Genomic DNA, 17,313 nt, shown 5'->3' on the forward strand with positions numbered 1-17,313 from the left:
TGGCCGGCAAAACTTCGGTCGAGGCGCTGGCCCGTGCTCGCTGAGTCATCAAAAGCAGTTGTGCGAAAGGCAAGATTTTGCTGATGAAACAAGGCACAGGTCTCGAACATTTCATTCCCGCTAAACGCATGGCCCAGTCGTCGCGATGCAACGGTTTCTGATTGGCAGGGGATAAAGCGGGAGTACTTGGGCACGACTCGTGGCCCTGGACAACTTGCTGGATGTCGTTGGCAGTCTTCTGGCCATGCAAGCACCTCTTTTGACACGTCAGGTGAAAGAGATGCTAGAAAGAGAGAAAAAAGAGCAAAAGATTGCGGTAAAATATCTCTCCCGCCGGGAATTGAACCCGGGTCTCGAGCGAAGTCATTGACTTATGGTGGAGTCTGTTGACAAGCTCACATACTGACCACTATACTACGGAAGATTTGTGGATGTTGTCATCCACCGTAGCGTGGCGGTGATGACGACGGGATAGTATATAAAACCAGAACTCCGAGATCAATATTAAGTTGATAGGAGCATATGCTTGGGGGTCCGAGCGTTTTTCAACCGATGGCCGCCTCTCAATGTCCCCGCAGCCTTGTACCGGCAATGACGACTTTACAGGGCGACAACGGAGGACACGTAAATGAGTTGGAGTACAGGCTAGAACGCGAGGTTGTCTACTAATTGCATTCTGGCACTTCGTTGCGATATTGAAAAGTGACCTCCTCCGCCGCCCATGGAGAAGTACGCCGGTTGCTGTATAGACCGGAAGTGTAGCTTGGCCCAAAGGCACCGCATTACGCATAACGTTAGGGGTAACGAATCCGCTGGTTGTCTTCTGTAGACATTAAGATCATGGAGGATAGCGCCAAAAGTATTTCCAGGTTGTCGTTTCTAGGAAAAAGAGACAGAAGTAGCTGCCTGGCACTATGAGGTAATTAGTGCTATAGTGCAGGGCTGGTTAATGGCGTTTCAAGGCTTAGACAATGAAGAAAACAAATCAAATGTGGATAGAATTTTTGTGACGGCAGTGCGGCCTGCGGGGTGCTGTCATCAGGGAAGATATAATCCACCGAGTCGGAGATCCGAGGGATCTGCGATTCTGACATCCTCTTCGGAAGGATGTGTAGCCGAGTGGGTTAGCGTTGCACTTGCCGTCATAATTTTGGTATTTTGACTCAGTTTTGAAATACTGACTCTGTCTACAAGTCTATCGGGTAAGTGTCACACTGCAGAATAGCCAGGGGTAAAACATCACTGGGAGTATATAATGAAAGTAAGATGTATTGAAGTAACTGAAGTAACTGATCAGACGAAAGATCTAAAGAATAGATAGAAGTGAGAGATCACTCGTTAACGTGTATGATAAGCGAATGATCATGATAAGCGAATGAACAACTTTCTTCCAGACTACAACAACTAACTATCTTTAATTGCGATATAACAACACTAAGAACCAACGACGATTACATCAGAAACATCTAAATCAGATGCTTCCGTAGACTCCTGGCAGGTGCGAGCATTATGTCCGGGCTTGCCGCACACGCCACAGCGCCGAACCTTGGTACGCGCCTCCCCTGCACCACTACCCTCAGGCTGCATTTCTTGTACTCCCTCTCCACCCACCGCCCCCTGGCCTAGTATATCCTGTGCATCCTGTACAGCAAGTGACCCTCCAAGCTGCACGCGTGTTTTCTTGGCTCTACGGCGCTTGCTTAGTGCCTCATTAGCCTTGCGGAGCGAAGAGACCTCTGATCGAAGAAGAGCCACCTGGTGCATCATAGCCGTTGTACTCTTCGCAAGCTGGTCCACAGCAGCCAGCATCGAAGTCGGAGAGCTGTTTTGATGGTTGACAATGCGAGTCTTGATAAGCGTTGACTGCGACTCAGTTTCGCGGGGGTTGTGTGGTGTCTGGAACACCCAAGGTTGTGGGGTGGCATCCCGTGAGGCCAGGGGTGTTGGCGTACGAAGCTTGACATCCAACTTAGAAAGCACCCTCTCTGGATCGTACGGCGCAAGGCCGGCCCCTGCAAAGCCACCCTGTACATTCTTCTCCGTTATGGAGGCAAAGATGCACTCGGTGTACCAGTTGGCGAGGTGGTACTTCGCGACCAAGATGATGAAAGGGGGGATGGCCCAACCGAGGGCATTGACTCCTTGGATAACTGTTGCCCATTCGCCGTTACCAGGCTGGGTTAGCTTTGCCTTGCTTAGGCCGTCCGATGTCGTGACTACCATGCCCGCGAAGATAATCCCCATTATAAAACCAGTCTCGTCGAATTTGTAGATATCGTCAACCACAATGCCGTACTTGGCTATAGTGTTCCACACCACGCAACCTTGATGGAAAACCTCGCGTGATTAGCTCAATTGCATATTGAACAATAGCCTCCTCTTCTGATTGTGTGAGCTTTCTCGAATTAGGCGTAATATCGCGTCGTGCAGGCCGGCCCGCGCGTCGTCGGGTTAAGTTTATACGGTTAGCATTGTAGATCTTAGCTGCGGTTGAAACGCTTGGGTTGTTGTCGTTTTGGAGAGCCTGGAGGGCTAAGATTACCCTGCCTTCATCTAAAGTAGCAGGCATGTTAAATGGTAGAAAGAAATTGGTGTTGAGGAGAGGGGTGGCGCATCGCGCAAAAATTGTTCACTCGCTTATCATGATCACTCGCTTATCATACACGTCATATACGAAGTACAAAGGAAAAGTCCTTGAATAGTATAACGTACATGATAAGCGAGTGACCCAGACAAGCGAATGACCCACTTCCTACACGACGCGACATCTTTGCACTCAACAACAAAATTTCCTCTACCATCCAAAATGCCCTCTACTTCAAAAGAAGGCCAGATAATCTTGGCTCTCCAAGCTCTTCAAAACGACAAGAATCTAAGCGAACGAGCCGCAGCTAAGATCTATGGGGTTGACCGTAGGACCCTGGGGCGCCGACGCGCCGGCAAGCCTGCACGATACGATCTTCCAGCCAACTCGCGCAAGCTCACAGATCTAGAAGAGAAGGCGATAGTTCAATATGTCAATGAGCTATCTGCACGTGCATTCCCGCCCAGGTTGTGTGGTGTGGAAGATATGGCCAACCAACTACTGCGCGAACGCGACGCGCCCCCTGTTGGCAAACGCTGGGCTTATAACTTCGTCAAACGCCGGCCAGAGCTCCGTACGCGATATACACGTAGATACGACTACCAGAGGGCTAGATGCGAAGATCCAGACGTTATTCGCGAGTGGTTTAGGCTTGTGCAGAACACTAAGGCCAAGTATGGTATTGTGGATGACGATGTCTATAACTTTGACGAGACCGGGTTTATGATGGGCATTATCTTTACGGGTATGGTTGTTACGACCTCAGATGGCCGGAGCAAGGCTAAGCTGGCCCAGCCTGGCAATCGCGAGTGGGCAACAGTGATCCAGGGAGTCAATGCTCTCGGCTGGGCTATCCCTCCGTTCATCATCTTGGCCGCGCAATACCACCTCGTCAACTGGTATACCGAGTGCAACCTCCCGGCCGACTGGCGCATCGCAACCACCGAGAACGGCTGGACTACCAACGCAGTAGGCCTTGATTGGATCAAGCACTTCGACTACCATACAGCGCCTCGGACAAAGGGCAAATACCGGTTGTTGATCCTCGATGGCCACGAAAGCCACCACTCGACCGAGTTCGAGCTCTACTGCCAGCAGAACAACATTATCACGCTCTGCATGCCTCCACATTCCTCCCACCTCCTCCAGCCACTTGATGTTGGCTGCTTTGGGCCGTTGAAGCAGGCGTACGGTCGCCAGATCGAGGACTTGGTGCGCGCGCATATCAACCATATAAGCAAGCTCGAGTTTCTTTATGCCTTTCGCACGGCCTTCTTTGCCTCTATCACCAAGAGGAATATACAGGGCGGTTTTGCAGGGGCTGGCCTTGTGCCATACGATCCAGAGAGGGTGCTTTCGAAGCTAGATATCAAGCTTCGTACACCAACACCCCCAACCTCACGGCCGGGCACTGCACAATCTTGGGTCTTCCAGACACCACACAACCCTCGAGAAGCCGAGTCACAGTCAACGCTTATCAAGACTCGCATTGCCAACCATCAAAATAGCTCCCCGACTTCAATGTTGGCTGCTGTGGACCAGCTTACCAAGGGTACGATGGCTATAATGCACCAGGTGGCCCTCCTTCAGGCAGAGGTGTCTTCGCTCCGCAAGGCTAACGAGGCGCTAAGCAAGCGCCGGAGAGCCAAAAAAACACGTGTGCGGCTTGGAGGATCACTTACTGTGCAGGAGGCACAGGAGGTGGTAAGCCAGGGGGCTATAGGTGGGGAGGCAATGCAAGAAACACAGCTGGATGGTAGTGGTGCTGGTGGGGGTCGTACGAAGGTTCGGTGCTGTGGTGTATGCGGCAAGCCTGGTCATAATGCCCGCACTTGCCAGGAGGTTGCAGAAGCATCTGATTCACCCGTTTCTGATGTAATTGTAGTTGGTTGATAGTTTTGTTGTTTTGTAATTGAGGATAATGTTTGTAGGGTAGTGGAGAGTGGGTCATTCGCTTGTCTGGGTCACTCGCTTATCATGTACGTTAGATCCTAAGGATCATTACCTATAGAAGCCTGAATCAAGTTATCAACAAGTGGTCTAAAATCCCAAATACAACCTTGTAATTTAAATGCGGGCCAGCTGATTTTCCGATAGCCGATCCAAAAGAATTGCTGACTACTTCGGCTGTGGCACAGTTGCAGTGGCTGGGTAGCTGGCTGGCGCAGGCAGCCAGGATAGCATAGGACGATCCTCCCTTTCTTTTCCACTTCCTTTGAGAACCGACTGCGATCCTTGCACTGCCTCCTCATCTACGGCCTCCCGACCTAGCCTTATAGAGATTTAGCTAATGCCGCCCCAGCTGCGGTCTGACGTTCGTATAAAGTGACGCAGACTACACATTGCTTATCGATGATCTTCAAATTAGTAGTTAGTACGAAGTTTCCCTGCGACGTAGAGGAGTCTGACAAGGCTGGCTGGTACAAGACCGCCACAGCGGCAGGAAAGCCGAAAGTTCCTATCCAAACAGGAACCGAGGGCTCAGTCCGCAACGAGCCAAAATCAGCGTCTTACCAGCTGGCTCTCGGACGGTGGCACAAAGTCTGGCTCCTTGAACTGCCCCTGGAATGCAAGGGGAGGTATGATGCCGACTCAGCTTGCCCCCAACTCACCTGGTCCAATCGGGGTAGCCGATATATGGGAAGATGTGCATGCAGGCGCCGTGGCTGCATGCAATAATAGCTTTCGCCGTTTCACAGACTCCCGTTCCCTGCCAGACGCCACAGTGGTCACCTTGCAGGAAGCTCTCGAGGCGATTTCTTATTGGAGTTAGGGGCTATAGTGAGCGTGTGGAACCTCATTTTCTATGTATATACTTGGGCGTGAGCATGCAGGGGCTCAGGCGGCCTCGCGATGCACACTCCATCGCGACGTTATATAGCCTTCAACGTAGCCTAATGCCCTAAACCCAAAACTCAAAAGCAATTTTAGGCATCGTCTTTGGGTCCATGACTTCACTCCACCACCCGGAGGTAAAGACAGCCAACAACTGTGGCAACTGTGAGTCAACCCATTGCGACCCTACAAGTCACGAACGATCAGCACTGACCCGATCATAGGGGCTCGAAACAGATCTATCAAATCAATGAATTTTAGAATTTTCGATTAATACGGCTTTCCCCTTCAGATATGGAACCCAGATTTCCGCTCCTGGTCCCGCCGACCTGCCGTAGGTGCGGAAATCCATGCACACGCTTTCCCACCGGGGACTGGAACAGCTACGGCAACGCAGGCCGACCTTTCTACAGCTGCAGAGACTACGATCGCCACACGGAGAGCGTCTTTGGCTGTTTCGACGACGCCATCGGCGTATCGCACGCCAACCCGCCCTGCCTGTGCGGGTACTTCAGTCGCCGGACCAGGAGGAACGACGGCGAGTCGCACTTCTTCTCCTGTCCCGTCGGTAGATGCGGCTGGAGCTTGACCGACTACACTTCAGAGGGCACTCCCTCACAGGGGGTCTTGGCCAGCCCTAGCGGGTCTAGCCCCGGCTATAGCCAGGCGGCGATCGATACACTCTCTGCTCAAGCCGCACCCAGCGCGAACTCAAGTCAACAAATCGTCCCACCGCGACCCGTTCTTGCTGACGGCACCTTATCTCAGGCAGGGCCGCCTATTTTCCCACACAATGGTAACAGTCATTTTGACGAGGAGGAGTCCCAAGAACCCGTTCCGCAAACACTTCACACCGTCAGCTATCACGAGTCGGCCGGAGAGATTTCCAAGTCTCGTAGGCGGCTCCTATGTTGCACAGTGATGTGATTGTTCAGTCATCACAGGGGCTGTATACGAGTACCCGGTATTGTGGCGCGTGTGGTAAGCCTAGGTGGTCATAAAGCACGCCTCTGTTGTGGTTGTTAGTTAGTCCCCACTAGTGTTAGTGTATTCTCAAGTGGGACCGTCGGTCTTACATTTATACACACGAAACACGCACCCGGCCCCCAGGCCGAGGTATGCAAGCAGCACGCAGCTGAGCTGTGGAAGAGACTGTTCGATCCTATGGTCCACGCGGAGATGCTGCTGCACGACTGGCTGATTAGGTTAAGCTTTAAACCACTGTGATCATCCTTGAAGGGACACCAGCCAGAATGAAATCCATCCGAGTTGAGAGGATGTCTTCCAACTCTCTAGTAACTGCTGGATCAATCCTGCCCCCACCCCCTCTCCGACTACCACGCTCGAATTCCTTCAATTGTCGACCCATCACATGCCTTATTTCACCATAGCCAATCCGCTCCAACTTATCCGTCCCTTCCTTCTTGTGGACATACAGACCCATGATGTCATTCCGGCGATATCGACTGCGGCCGATGGGTAAGAAGTGTGCATTGAGCTCGGGCTTTAAGTGTCCAACCGCCACCAAGCGATCACTCTTATGTCATATGAAGTTAGCTCTTGTAAGAGCACTTCTTGCCCGGTATTGCCGAGATTTGGCAGCCGGTGAACACGGTCTCTGATTTCGTCAACCGCTGAGGAGGAACCACGGTTCCACGAACCTTCCGAGTCCCTATACATCCGTTGGCCGCGGAAAGGTTGACGATACTCGATCATCTGGACACGTAAAGTGATGTTGGTTTCAGACGCCATGCCGATATGGCTTGGCTGGGAAGTATTGAGTTGTAACCCTTGTATCTGAGCCGAATCTAGGGTCTCCGCAGTCGCAGTATTCCACATCACTGGACTCGGTATCGATGCCCATGACTAAGACGGATCCTCGGAGAGTTATCTGAGCTTGGTGGGTGCCTTGTTGGACTGGGCCAAACAAACCAGAGCAGGTCAAAACGCAGAGTCTTCTCCCAGAGTCCTAGGATAAACTTGTCATCAACTCTCAGCTGCTACATCCTCTACGTCAAGGCAGCCAAAGCCGGCAGCTTGCCACTCTCAAAGATGAGGTGGAGTAGTAGCGAATATTCCTAGACTGTCCGATACCAGAGCAACTTAGGATGCCTTCCAGCCGCCAGTATGGCACAGCGCTGTACATCTGGTGGTCGTACATCCTGCTGTTGGTTCCCAAATCCTGATCGCTCTGTGCGCTTTCGCTGCACCTTTCGGAATGGCACTCCCAAATGACCTCTTCAGCATACAAAGGTGTAGCGCGCCTGGTAACAGATCGATACCTCGTGCCCCCCTTCCCCCCCCCTCGTTCCCCCTTGGAATTGTATACGACGAGTACATTTCATGGCCGAGTACGTTTCTTACAAGCCTATTTGGATTGGTGGAATAGAGGGGAAGGGGATTTTCGGGTCGAGGTTGCTGTTTCCGAGGTCGAGTTCGCCCTTCTCCGTATATACATATATTGTGGGATGAACGCACACAACAACAACAGTGGTGATGATGAACGGATGGCTACCTTGCACGCCGAACGCTTCTAGCAATTGTTCTTACAACCTTGACATCTTTCTCTCCAGTCAAATAGCGCAGTACCCCATTCAGTGGGAACATACGGGAGGTGCTCCACGCGGACCACACATTCACAGGATCAAGCTGAGGATCGTCTTGCGTCAGACGGTTGTTACCTATATTTGGATGAAGTGTGGCGGCGGCGAAGCGAGCCGCGCGGATAATGAGAGTCAGGCGCAGACTGGCCTTCGCGGTATGAAAGTCGGACGAAACCATAACAAGCCTCAGCTATGTGCTTTTACTCTCCTTGCCTCGCCGGTTTACCGCAATTCTAGTATCACTCTTTGGATCCTTGCGCTTCCTATCCACACTCCTGCCATGGCGCCGATCCTTCCATTGAGGCTCCTTGGCCACGACAACGGCGAGTTCTTCGTTTTCGACCCCCGCTCGCGCCAGGTCGACCACTTCGATATCATCTCATACCGCTAGGGTGAGAAGGCACCGAGACACGACTGTGGAATCCGAGGCGTGACCTGGGGTGTGACAATCAGCCAGGAAAAGCTGGAAGACATCAAGAGGCTGATGATCGAAACCCCTATACAGTACATGTGGGCGGACTGCGTTTGTATCAATCAGGAGCACCAGACAGAGAAGTCCGACGAGGTGGCCAGGATGTACGAGTACTACAGCAGCGCCAAGCGCTGCCACATCTTGCTCGACATGGAGGAGACCTGGGAGCCGCAGCTCATCGTCGACAACCCCCACTTCATCAACCACGTCGTATCCCAGATTGACGGAGCGGCGATGGCGTCCGAGTCTATGCTGACGGACAACATCACCAACAACCTGTCCAGGTGGGCCAATAGCAAGTGGAACTTCCCAATGCATAAGTTGGCGGTTAAGTCGGCCGCTGTCGATCTGGGAGTATTGAATTGCTACGCGACATGCATCCTCCACGTTCGGTCCCTGTTCGAAAACCTGTACTTCACTAGGGTGTGGACATTCCAGGAAATGTTGCTGGGGAAGAACGTCACCATATGGGGAATCAACACAAGGGGCATATCCTCCATCGGAGCACTCGACGCGTGGATAGACCTCGCCACCGAAGCCAAAGACAAGGGGTACAAGCTACAGCAGTGGATCGGTAATCCCAGGTTCTTCAGGACCTCGTCTGTAACGGCAATTCTGAGCATCATCGAAGAGGACAACCTGGCCCTGCGCGCGCTCCAGGCGCAGGTCGACGGCATCAGCGCAGCAAGGACCGACATCCTCAACGGAGGCCATTACTGGTGGTACGAAAACTACAAGGGGGTTTGCAACGTCTTCTCGGCCATCTCCATCCAGCCGCGCGAGTGTACGGAGTGGGTTGACATCTTCAGGGGGCTCCTGGGCGTCTTCTGCGGCCTGTTCACGCAGGAAGAGATCCAGACGTACATGAAAGGGGACGACATGGAGACCGTCTCGTTCGCCTTCTTCAAGCAGCTGTCCATCAAGACGGGACAGGGTTGGACCAGGCTCGCGATCAGCAGCCGGGAGAGAGGCAAGTGGGACTGGATACCGGTAGCAGCCAGCAACAGCAGGCTCATGACGACTGACTGCTTCGCTGGCGTGGTCAAGCTGGGGCCCGTGGATCAAAAGAACGGGCTTGTCAAGACCCTGGCGTGACCGGCCTTCGAGGTGCTCCGCGACAATGTATGAAGATGCAGCTCCGCCAGGAGGACAGAGGTTTCCATTTCGTCTTCAGGGGCTGCAACTGCGACAAAACGGTCAAGACCGGAACTTTCAAGAAGGAGAAGATACCGCTCAATGACCGGCCCAAGGGACGTGGTCGGAGACGGGACAGGCAGAATACTGGTGCAATGTACGACCATCCTAGGAAGTATCATGGACCCGGCGACAACCTTGTCGAGTACAGGAGGAGGCTGCTTCGCAAGCTCCAGCCCATGTGGCATGTGACGGACCCAGGCGCGAAGCCCGCAGCTTAGTACGACAGATGCGTGAGCGGCACGCCTTGGGAAAACCCGTACCCGGCGTATATCAGAGCGCAGAACCACTCGATGAACTACAGCATGGGAGACAGGGTCGCCCGCCACTCAGCCTGGAGAACGAAATCACGAAGATCATCTCGTGCGAGGTCCGCGCAGTGTGCGGCTGCACCATCATCACTCCGTTGCCGTTCCTAATAGCAGCTATAACCGCAGTCCACGGAAGCTCCCTTGGGGACACCTTCGCCGGCGTGGATTCGGACAAGCGGATTGTCCTGCGAGATGGGCTTTGGTTGATCCAAGTCGGAGATGTCGGGGAGGCCTTCCACCTCGTAGCGTTCAGGGGCGACGTTCGCGCGTATAAGTCGCACGCCCCGGACTGCAGGAGCACAGCGGTCGATCTGCCGGTGTACCACAACCGAGACTTGTGGCTCAAGGGGAGAGCCCTGGTGAGGGCGGACTTCCGTCACGACGCCACCGACATGATGAGAGACTATGGTTACGTGGAGACAGGCGGCTCCGGCAATTTGCTGATCCGCAGAAGCCATCCGTTGGATAAAGACAGAATTGTGGGAGTCTGCATAGACGGGTATATGGAGACCAAGGACGGGGGCATGGGGAGGAAAACAGTGACGGTTCAGTGAACCGGACGGGCAGCAGCAAGGAGCGCTTTGTTGGAGACATGCTAGAGTGTGGCAATCCGTCGTTGTGTGTTTGCGCTGCCGAATGGGAGGTCAAGTATAGGGGTAACCGTCGTCGTCTTGAAAACTTGCAGAACAAGGCGATTGAGTGAAGTTCGTCGGATCACATGAGAGCGGCACGTCGACGCTTCTATGTCCACGGTATATGAACCTGCCCCTGCAGTTAGCCCAGAGACTTCCATTACACACAACCAAACCCCTGAGGCTGAGAAATTCGGTAACGCTCGCAACTTACATGTTATGATCTGGGCTATTGCACACCCAAGTCTGGTGGACCTTCAGGAGTTGGCTCTGCCTATCCATGCGAAACATAGTAAATGGCAACCACGGCGCATCCTCTGGATCCACGCCGCATATATGCCACTCGTTGTTGGATGGTGCATCGCTCAGATTGCTATGACCGCTGCATCCGACCGTGTAGTTGTTGGCAAGACTGGCCAGCCGGAACTGAGTGTCCCAGCCCATTTGATCGGGCTGGCCGAAGAGAGGCGGCGGGGTGTAGCATACGTCGGTGACCGAGAAGCCGTGTACTTCCCAAGTAGGCGCGCCCAAGTTGCAGTTTGTGAATGGCGCTGGGTCAACCAGTATAAAGCTTCCCTCAATATGGCCATCATCGTAGTAAGAAGTACGTCCTTGTCCATTCCTCGATGTTGCTGCCTCCCGGGGGTGGGTGACGTGGGTCCGGTCGATAACCCCGGTTCGTGACAAAGTAAGGTAGTTGGCAGTCACTTCTCCCTTGAACAATACTCCGCTTCTAGAGTTCCGCTAGTCTGAGTCAGGAGGATATCGTTGCCTCAGGACAAAGAGAGCGATGTCCATACACCTGCTTCGGATCTGTACCGCATGTCGCGGTCTCCCGAAGAGTGAGCTTATCCCATGGATCACTCGGACGATACCGGAACATCGTGGTATATCCCGAGGTAAGGTTTCTACCCCTTGGGATACAGGTCCTCCACAACAACGCTCGTGGGTGCAGTGTAAGTTGCCAGGAACTCGGGCCCAACTGCTTCACAATGCACCGGGTGGTTGCTGAAGCCACCCACAAGGTCGAAGTTTATTCGCGCCGTAGCCACGGCGTTGCCGTCTTTGTAGGTAATTCGACAAGTCCCATCCTGGCATTGAGTAACTCGGGCCAGGGGGACCGGTGGGATACGTGTCCAAGGTGACGCCCAGAACAGTCTGTGCTAGTGCAAAGGGGAGGGAGTAGAGGAGATACAACTTGGATCGATGCATGATGATTGCTAGTAATGATACGATGGGCTGACTGACGGGGCAATGGCAGGCTATGTTGAGACCAAATGTAAGTAATGGACGTGTCAAAGTCTGATCCCCCTTTATTGCCCGTCGTTGGAGTCAAGGTTACTAAAGAGTCTGAGGTGGGCAATGCGTTGCGCCTGTGGAAGGCTTCATACAGCGGGCAAAGGAGGGAACAGAGACGGAGCTGTTGGAACCCCTGCACACAACCTCCAGCTTTCAATCCACAGACCCCCTCGATCGTGTTTACGGTCTCCTCGGGCTAGTCACGCAGGAGCAAGAGCGACAGATCATCACTAGTCTCTTCGACTACTCTATAGCGCCGTACATACTGTACTGAGCTCAACAGTGCTGTCCAGCACATCATCCGGCAGAGAACTCTCGACATATTGCACCTCGCCGGGCCAGACGACTACGACCCAGCCGGGCACAGAATTCGCGGAAAGGTACATCAGGCCTTGGTCGCGACTTCTGTCCGACCACGATGGCAGCATACCGAGTAAACAATGGATGCACGAGTGGGATAGAGAGTACTCGGATATCTCGGGGGACAAGCCCGTGACCACATTTGCGAAGAACTGGGTGGAGGATGCCTCGCTGGACCGGAAGATGTTTCGAACAGAGAAGGGATATATTGGTACATCTCCGAGTACAATTCGCGAGGAGATTTCATATGCATCTTGTATGGAGGCCAGACGCCATACGCGCTGCGAAAAGAGGAGGGTGGATATAGGTTCCCGGGTGCTTGCTACGTTCACGGAGCGATGGACGGAGAGGCCATGAGATACGGATTTGATGAGATACACTTCAGGATCGTTTAAGCGTCACTGCCGGAAGAAATGACAACGCAAGGAATGCTGGTAGGGGATACCCCCTAAAATGTCCCACGCACGACCAGTCCGTCTCTATCAATCTCTCATAATGGTCGTTCCATTATTTGTTCGTCCTTACCGGTAATAGCACATGTACGCCGTAATGATTGTTGCAATAACTGTCGCACACCCAGCAACGATTCCAATGATTGCCTCCAGACTTAACCTCCCGCCGTTTCTCCCATTGTTCTCCCCGCTGTCGGCGTTGGTCGGAGGCGACGGATTTGGCAGCTCGGGAAGTCCGGAGTCTGTAGAAGGATAAGACAGTCAGCCGAATCCGTGTCGCACTTCCGGCAGACAGACAAGGAGAAGCTGGGGCCAGGAATTACAGACTAGTACTTGGTCGTCCTGTGGCTGAGGTTGTTACAACGTTGCCTGCGGTTGAGGGCAAAGGATGGGTGAACCCTGTGGTGTATGTGATGCTCTCACTCGCAACTTGCTGGAAAATGCCGCTGCTTAGCCGCAGTTCCTGTAATATCACTCATCAGGGGCCGGTGTTGATACCTTAAACTGGACCTCGAATGTCCCACACTCCTTTCCAAAGAAGGCCATGATGCCATTGTATGTGTCAACACTATACATGCCGTCGTACATGAAGTCGTAGTGTATCATGCACTTGTCGGTTTCGTCGGATATGAATTGCGGGTTGGCGCAGAAACAGCTCTTGTCCCTACACGGCGACCCATAGCACGGCGAGTAAACACTACTGACCCCGCAGCTCCTTTGATTCGAGTTGAGCTGGTTATAGCCTTCGGTGTGACCGAAAATTACACCCAACTCGGACCGGGCAAAGACCTTTCCTAGGCATAAGAGAATTGAAAGAGTCCGGGTCGCGGTAGCCAACATGCTAGCCATGGCTGTCGGTTACCGCTCCGGCTTAAGTTGGTTCTGATCTTGATGAGGTTAATTCTGGGAGGATCAACGAAGAAGCTTGCCACGGCACCTGCCACGAAGGGGCGTAATATTTATTAGCTATCTGGGCTGAAAAGCAAGCCACAGCGGTTAGCCAAAGCTGATACTGGTTCCTTCGCCGCTGACGTGCATCCAAAATTGCCTGGCGCGGGAGCCTGCTGATTCAACCACGGAGGCTTTGAGCCAGCCGGAACAGCAGGTAGTGGTACACAAGAACCATGGATGGGAACTGGAACCAAGTTCTCTCCATACAACACATACATAAAGGACCTAAGATCCCAGGGACTCAGAGCCTTCAAGCAAGTGGTTCAACCTGTGTGACCCCTATATTTCACCAGAGGCAAACGCTTCCCGCCTGACTGAGCGTCTCCAGATAGGTCTCCTTCTGCCTTTAGGAATGGCTGGTCAGGCTGCGAGTCCTTTCTTGCGGAGCTACCGCCACATCTGCAGGTCGATTCCTCCGAGTCCGCCCGGCGCGTTCCAGCCGTCGATGATTTGTCAGATCGTACGCAGCGGCCCCGAACAGGAGAGATGCAGTACACGGTCGGATCGGATCGGGTGCCGCTAATTGGTAGGGAGAGTCGGTGCACAGCTGTACTCTGAGGTGCTTATCCTGACCCTCGGCCTCAAGCCCCTTCCCGCCGTCCCCGTCGGATCAACGCCCCACCAAAGATTGCCGCTGACAAGGCAGTGCGCAAAGTCAGCCTGACTGGCGCCCGGTACCAGCTGTGTTCCCTGCCGTTTTGGCGCAGAAGAGGAGAGGTTTCACTGTGTGTCCATGGCGGAAGCTTGTAGCGTACGCCCGAGAGATGTGAAAAATCCGGATCCTGATCAGTGATGACCCCAACATGGAGAAGCGGATCAATCCGACATCTCCACCCTCGCTGCTGTGCTGGCTGTGCATGGTGGCAATGGGGCCTGCATGGTAGCAATCCCGGCCTCGGATACTGTTGAAGACAGTTTGGCTATGAACCGAGGTACTCTATTCCATATACGAGTCATCTATCAGAGTCACCACCGCTGATGCATTTACCATTATCGCAGCCTTTTGTACATTCCCAGGCACTTCGCAAACTTCACGCTCGGAACGTCAACCCACCGCTCTACCTGGGCTGCCAGCGCAAACACCGGCACCGTAAACAAGACGAACCAAACAATGTAGATGGTCCAATACCCAAGACCCTTGTTCTGCGACTCTACACCTGCTACGCGCAACAGAAAACCCTGAAGCCTCAGGCCGAAGAGCACGATGCAGAACTCGTGCACTAGATACAGCGAGAACGAGACCTTGGCGAGATACTGGCAGAGGTATGTGTCGAAGACGGCTTTGACCCGTGGCACCTGTGAGACGGACAGCAGAAGCACGGCGCCCGCAACGAACCACCAGAAGCGGGCGGGGTATTCCATGCCCAGGTCTGCCGGGATGAGTGCGCGTAGCGTCTCAAAGCCGGGCATCGGTTTCGCCCTGAATTCCTCGTAAACCAGGGTCGGGAAACCGGCGAGGTAGAATGAGATCGCAACGCCCAGGGTCCAGAGCAGCGTCCGCTTAGGCTGTGGCAGGCCGGTTCTGACGACAGTGTTGTCCTCCTCCTCCTCGCCAAGGTTGATGTCGGCCACGAGCATGCCGGCAGCAAAGCAAGAGGTTCCAGTAGCCAAACGCCATACTCAAGATGCAAAATACCGTAACAACCCCTATTCTTGGGCCGCTACTCGACACGCGAGCCAGTGCAAATAGCAGAACGTAGCATACCATCGAGCCATAAAATTCAACCGGAATCGTCCAGATCACAGCGTCGTACTTCGGATGCGAGACGAAACCGTAGATCGCGCGACGGAAGTTGTAGAGCGGATTGACCAGCCGGTTCGTCTCGACCAGCCAGTCCCAGAATTGACCGAGGAAGGTAGGCTCGGCGACAAAGGAGAAGTTCAGGGGCGGCGGGAAGCCGAGCCGCGTCATCAACATCTCGCAAAAAGTTAGCAGGATCGGCAGGAGGTACAACCTGAAGCCGCGGCCAGCGCTCATCACAATTCAATCAAGTCAATTTTCACAGCGAAACTTGAGTTATTTGAATATACTGAAGACCATGATTGAATTAATTGAATTAATTGACTTCATTGACATACTTGAGACGATTTCGAGGCCTGCTAGCAGCTCTACCGCTTGTAGTCTCTCTGTAACAGGCGCCTGTTATGTCACTCGCGCTGACAGCCGTTAGAGATCGGCGCCGTCATCGGCAGACGTTGCTGGCGTGAAATAAACGCCTCCAAGGGTAATTGCATCACGGCGAAGCCAGTTCTTCAAACATTGAACCATCTCGAGGGTCTTTGGATCCATTGCGAGTCTCTGGGTAGTAAGAGTAAGCTTCGCCAGGCTGAAGGCTCTCTCGCAGTCTGCCGCCATTGCCGGGATCGAGAACAGGTCTAGTGCCAGCGTGCTCAAAGTCGGGAACTGCTGCCGGCGATCCATCCACTACGTGATGGGATTATCGATTTCGATAGGCAGCTCGAGGCGTAGATACCGCTCTAGTTCTGTCGTATCCGAGGCTCCATTTCGCAGGCGTATAAGATCGGTGCCGAGCCACTGGCTATATTCGCCATCTTCCCGCTCAGCCCATAGCTTTTGTGGGCGGCTCTCCGGACGAGGAGGAGACTGGTTGTTAGCTTGATCGCGATACCACGCTGTCCAGTATCCCTCGAGACCTTCCTTGGCATCTCGAAGCCACGTAAGCTGATCGCCCGTATTCCAGCGAGTCTCAAGCCAACGCAGACTGCGCCCTGGATGCAAAATGACTGCTGCTGCAAAGAGGGAGACTCTCCAAGCTTCGTGTAGTACTCGTTGAGCTTCTGCCACGCGTTTGTGATGGAGAGACGAAGGTAGCCTCGCGAATCGCCAGAGAGAACGTTGAGGCGCGCCGCTACGCTCGGAGGGTCGAGGGAGAAGTCTCCTTGAACGTGGGGAGGCAAGGCCTGCGTACTCAACTCGGGAGATCGTACTCGAGCGGACCGATTTCCTCGTATACGTTCATTGCGTACAGCTCGACAAGGTAGATGATCCTGGCTCTGGGTAATAGCTTCGTCTCCTGGCTCATCGAAGAAGAGCTTCCAGTCCTCTAGCTTATCCAGGAGAAACTCCATGCCAGAAAGGACCTCCCAGAGATAGCCGAAAGAGCCCTTCTCGCCCCAGCCCTGGGATCTCATGGTCTGGAAGTAAAGAGGCTCGACTACCGCCTTCAGCTCAGCAAGCAGTCGCCAGTCCTCGGCAGTAAGGAAGTCTTCGGCAAAAATCCCGTATCCCTCGCCTTCAGAGAGTTAGGGTTAATCGGGAAACCGTCGAAGCGGTCAGAATCGCTTGAGGACCATGACTCTGACAGCTGCGCGATAATGGAGGCCGGAGGACGCCCTCCAAATACAGTGAGGGCCATAGAGATCCGGGAAATTGAATCGGATAGATTGGGGGTTTCCGACCGTAGAACCAACCTGGGGACTGCGTAGGAGATGGGGCTGTCGTCGCGTCGGAAGTCGCCAAGGTCGCGTACCGTGTCCCGAGGCAAATCGACACGGCCGCTAAAATCTCTGATCTTATTGGTGGAAAGTCATGTAACATATCACGTGACCACAGGTCAATCAATCAGGGAGTCAGCTTTCCTCTCTTTCGAACCTGCTTG

General features: G+C 53.5%; 5 protein-coding genes and 1 non-coding gene across 6 annotated transcripts; 2 read left to right on the top strand and 4 right to left on the bottom strand.

Annotated features, from left to right (window-relative positions):
• Positions 1-325: 325 nt before the first annotated feature.
• Positions 326-424, bottom strand: B0T15DRAFT_t166. The gene has a single exon. It is a non-coding gene; the product is annotated as a tRNA-Asp (tRNA).
• Positions 425-5,522: 5,098 nt separating this feature from the next.
• B0T15DRAFT_250674 (uncharacterized protein) lies at positions 5,523-6,489 on the top strand. Its single transcript, XM_062863173.1, has 2 exons — positions 5,523-5,584; positions 5,644-6,489. Exon 2 carries the CDS (start codon positions 5,714-5,716, stop codon positions 6,344-6,346), a length of 633 nt encoding a protein of 210 aa, XP_062720465.1. The 5' UTR covers positions 5,523-5,584; positions 5,644-5,713; the 3' UTR covers positions 6,347-6,489.
• Positions 6,490-8,302: 1,813 nt separating this feature from the next.
• On the top strand, positions 8,303-10,553 carry B0T15DRAFT_558658 (uncharacterized protein; the record flags this gene model as incomplete). Its single annotated transcript, XM_062870478.1, has 5 exons — positions 8,303-8,380; positions 8,414-9,571; positions 9,631-9,876; positions 9,910-10,005; positions 10,044-10,553. 5 exons carry the CDS (start codon positions 8,303-8,305, stop codon positions 10,551-10,553), a joined length of 2,088 nt encoding a protein of 695 aa, XP_062720466.1.
• Positions 10,554-10,841: 288 nt separating this feature from the next.
• On the bottom strand, positions 10,842-11,843 carry B0T15DRAFT_486221 (uncharacterized protein; the record flags this gene model as incomplete). The annotated part of the gene is made up of 5 exons (XM_062866341.1): positions 10,842-11,057; positions 11,118-11,364; positions 11,432-11,560; positions 11,604-11,694; positions 11,738-11,843. The coding sequence occupies 5 exons, from the start codon at positions 11,841-11,843 to the stop codon at positions 10,842-10,844; spliced, it is 789 nt and encodes a 262-aa protein (XP_062720467.1).
• Positions 11,844-12,642: 799 nt separating this feature from the next.
• Positions 12,643-13,769, bottom strand: B0T15DRAFT_537301 (uncharacterized protein). The gene is made up of 3 exons (XM_062869603.1): positions 13,241-13,769; positions 13,066-13,175; positions 12,643-12,984 (listed from the first exon to the last, which is right to left on the bottom strand). Exons 1-3 carry the CDS (start codon positions 13,589-13,591, stop codon positions 12,798-12,800), a joined length of 648 nt encoding a protein of 215 aa, XP_062720468.1. The 5' UTR covers positions 13,592-13,769; the 3' UTR covers positions 12,643-12,797.
• An 853-nt stretch (positions 13,770-14,622) lies between these two features.
• B0T15DRAFT_250712 (uncharacterized protein) lies at positions 14,623-15,361 on the bottom strand. Its single transcript, XM_062863174.1, has one exon. The coding sequence runs from the start codon at positions 15,269-15,271 to the stop codon at positions 14,684-14,686; it is 588 nt and encodes a 195-aa protein (XP_062720469.1). The 5' UTR covers positions 15,272-15,361; the 3' UTR covers positions 14,623-14,683.
• Between the last annotated feature and the right edge of the window lie 1,952 nt (positions 15,362-17,313).

Source organism: Chaetomium strumarium (assembly GCF_033439665.1).
Source record: "Chaetomium strumarium strain CBS 333.67 chromosome Unknown B0T15scaffold_5, whole genome shotgun sequence".
NCBI lineage: Eukaryota > Fungi > Ascomycota > Sordariomycetes > Sordariales > Chaetomiaceae > Chaetomium > Chaetomium strumarium.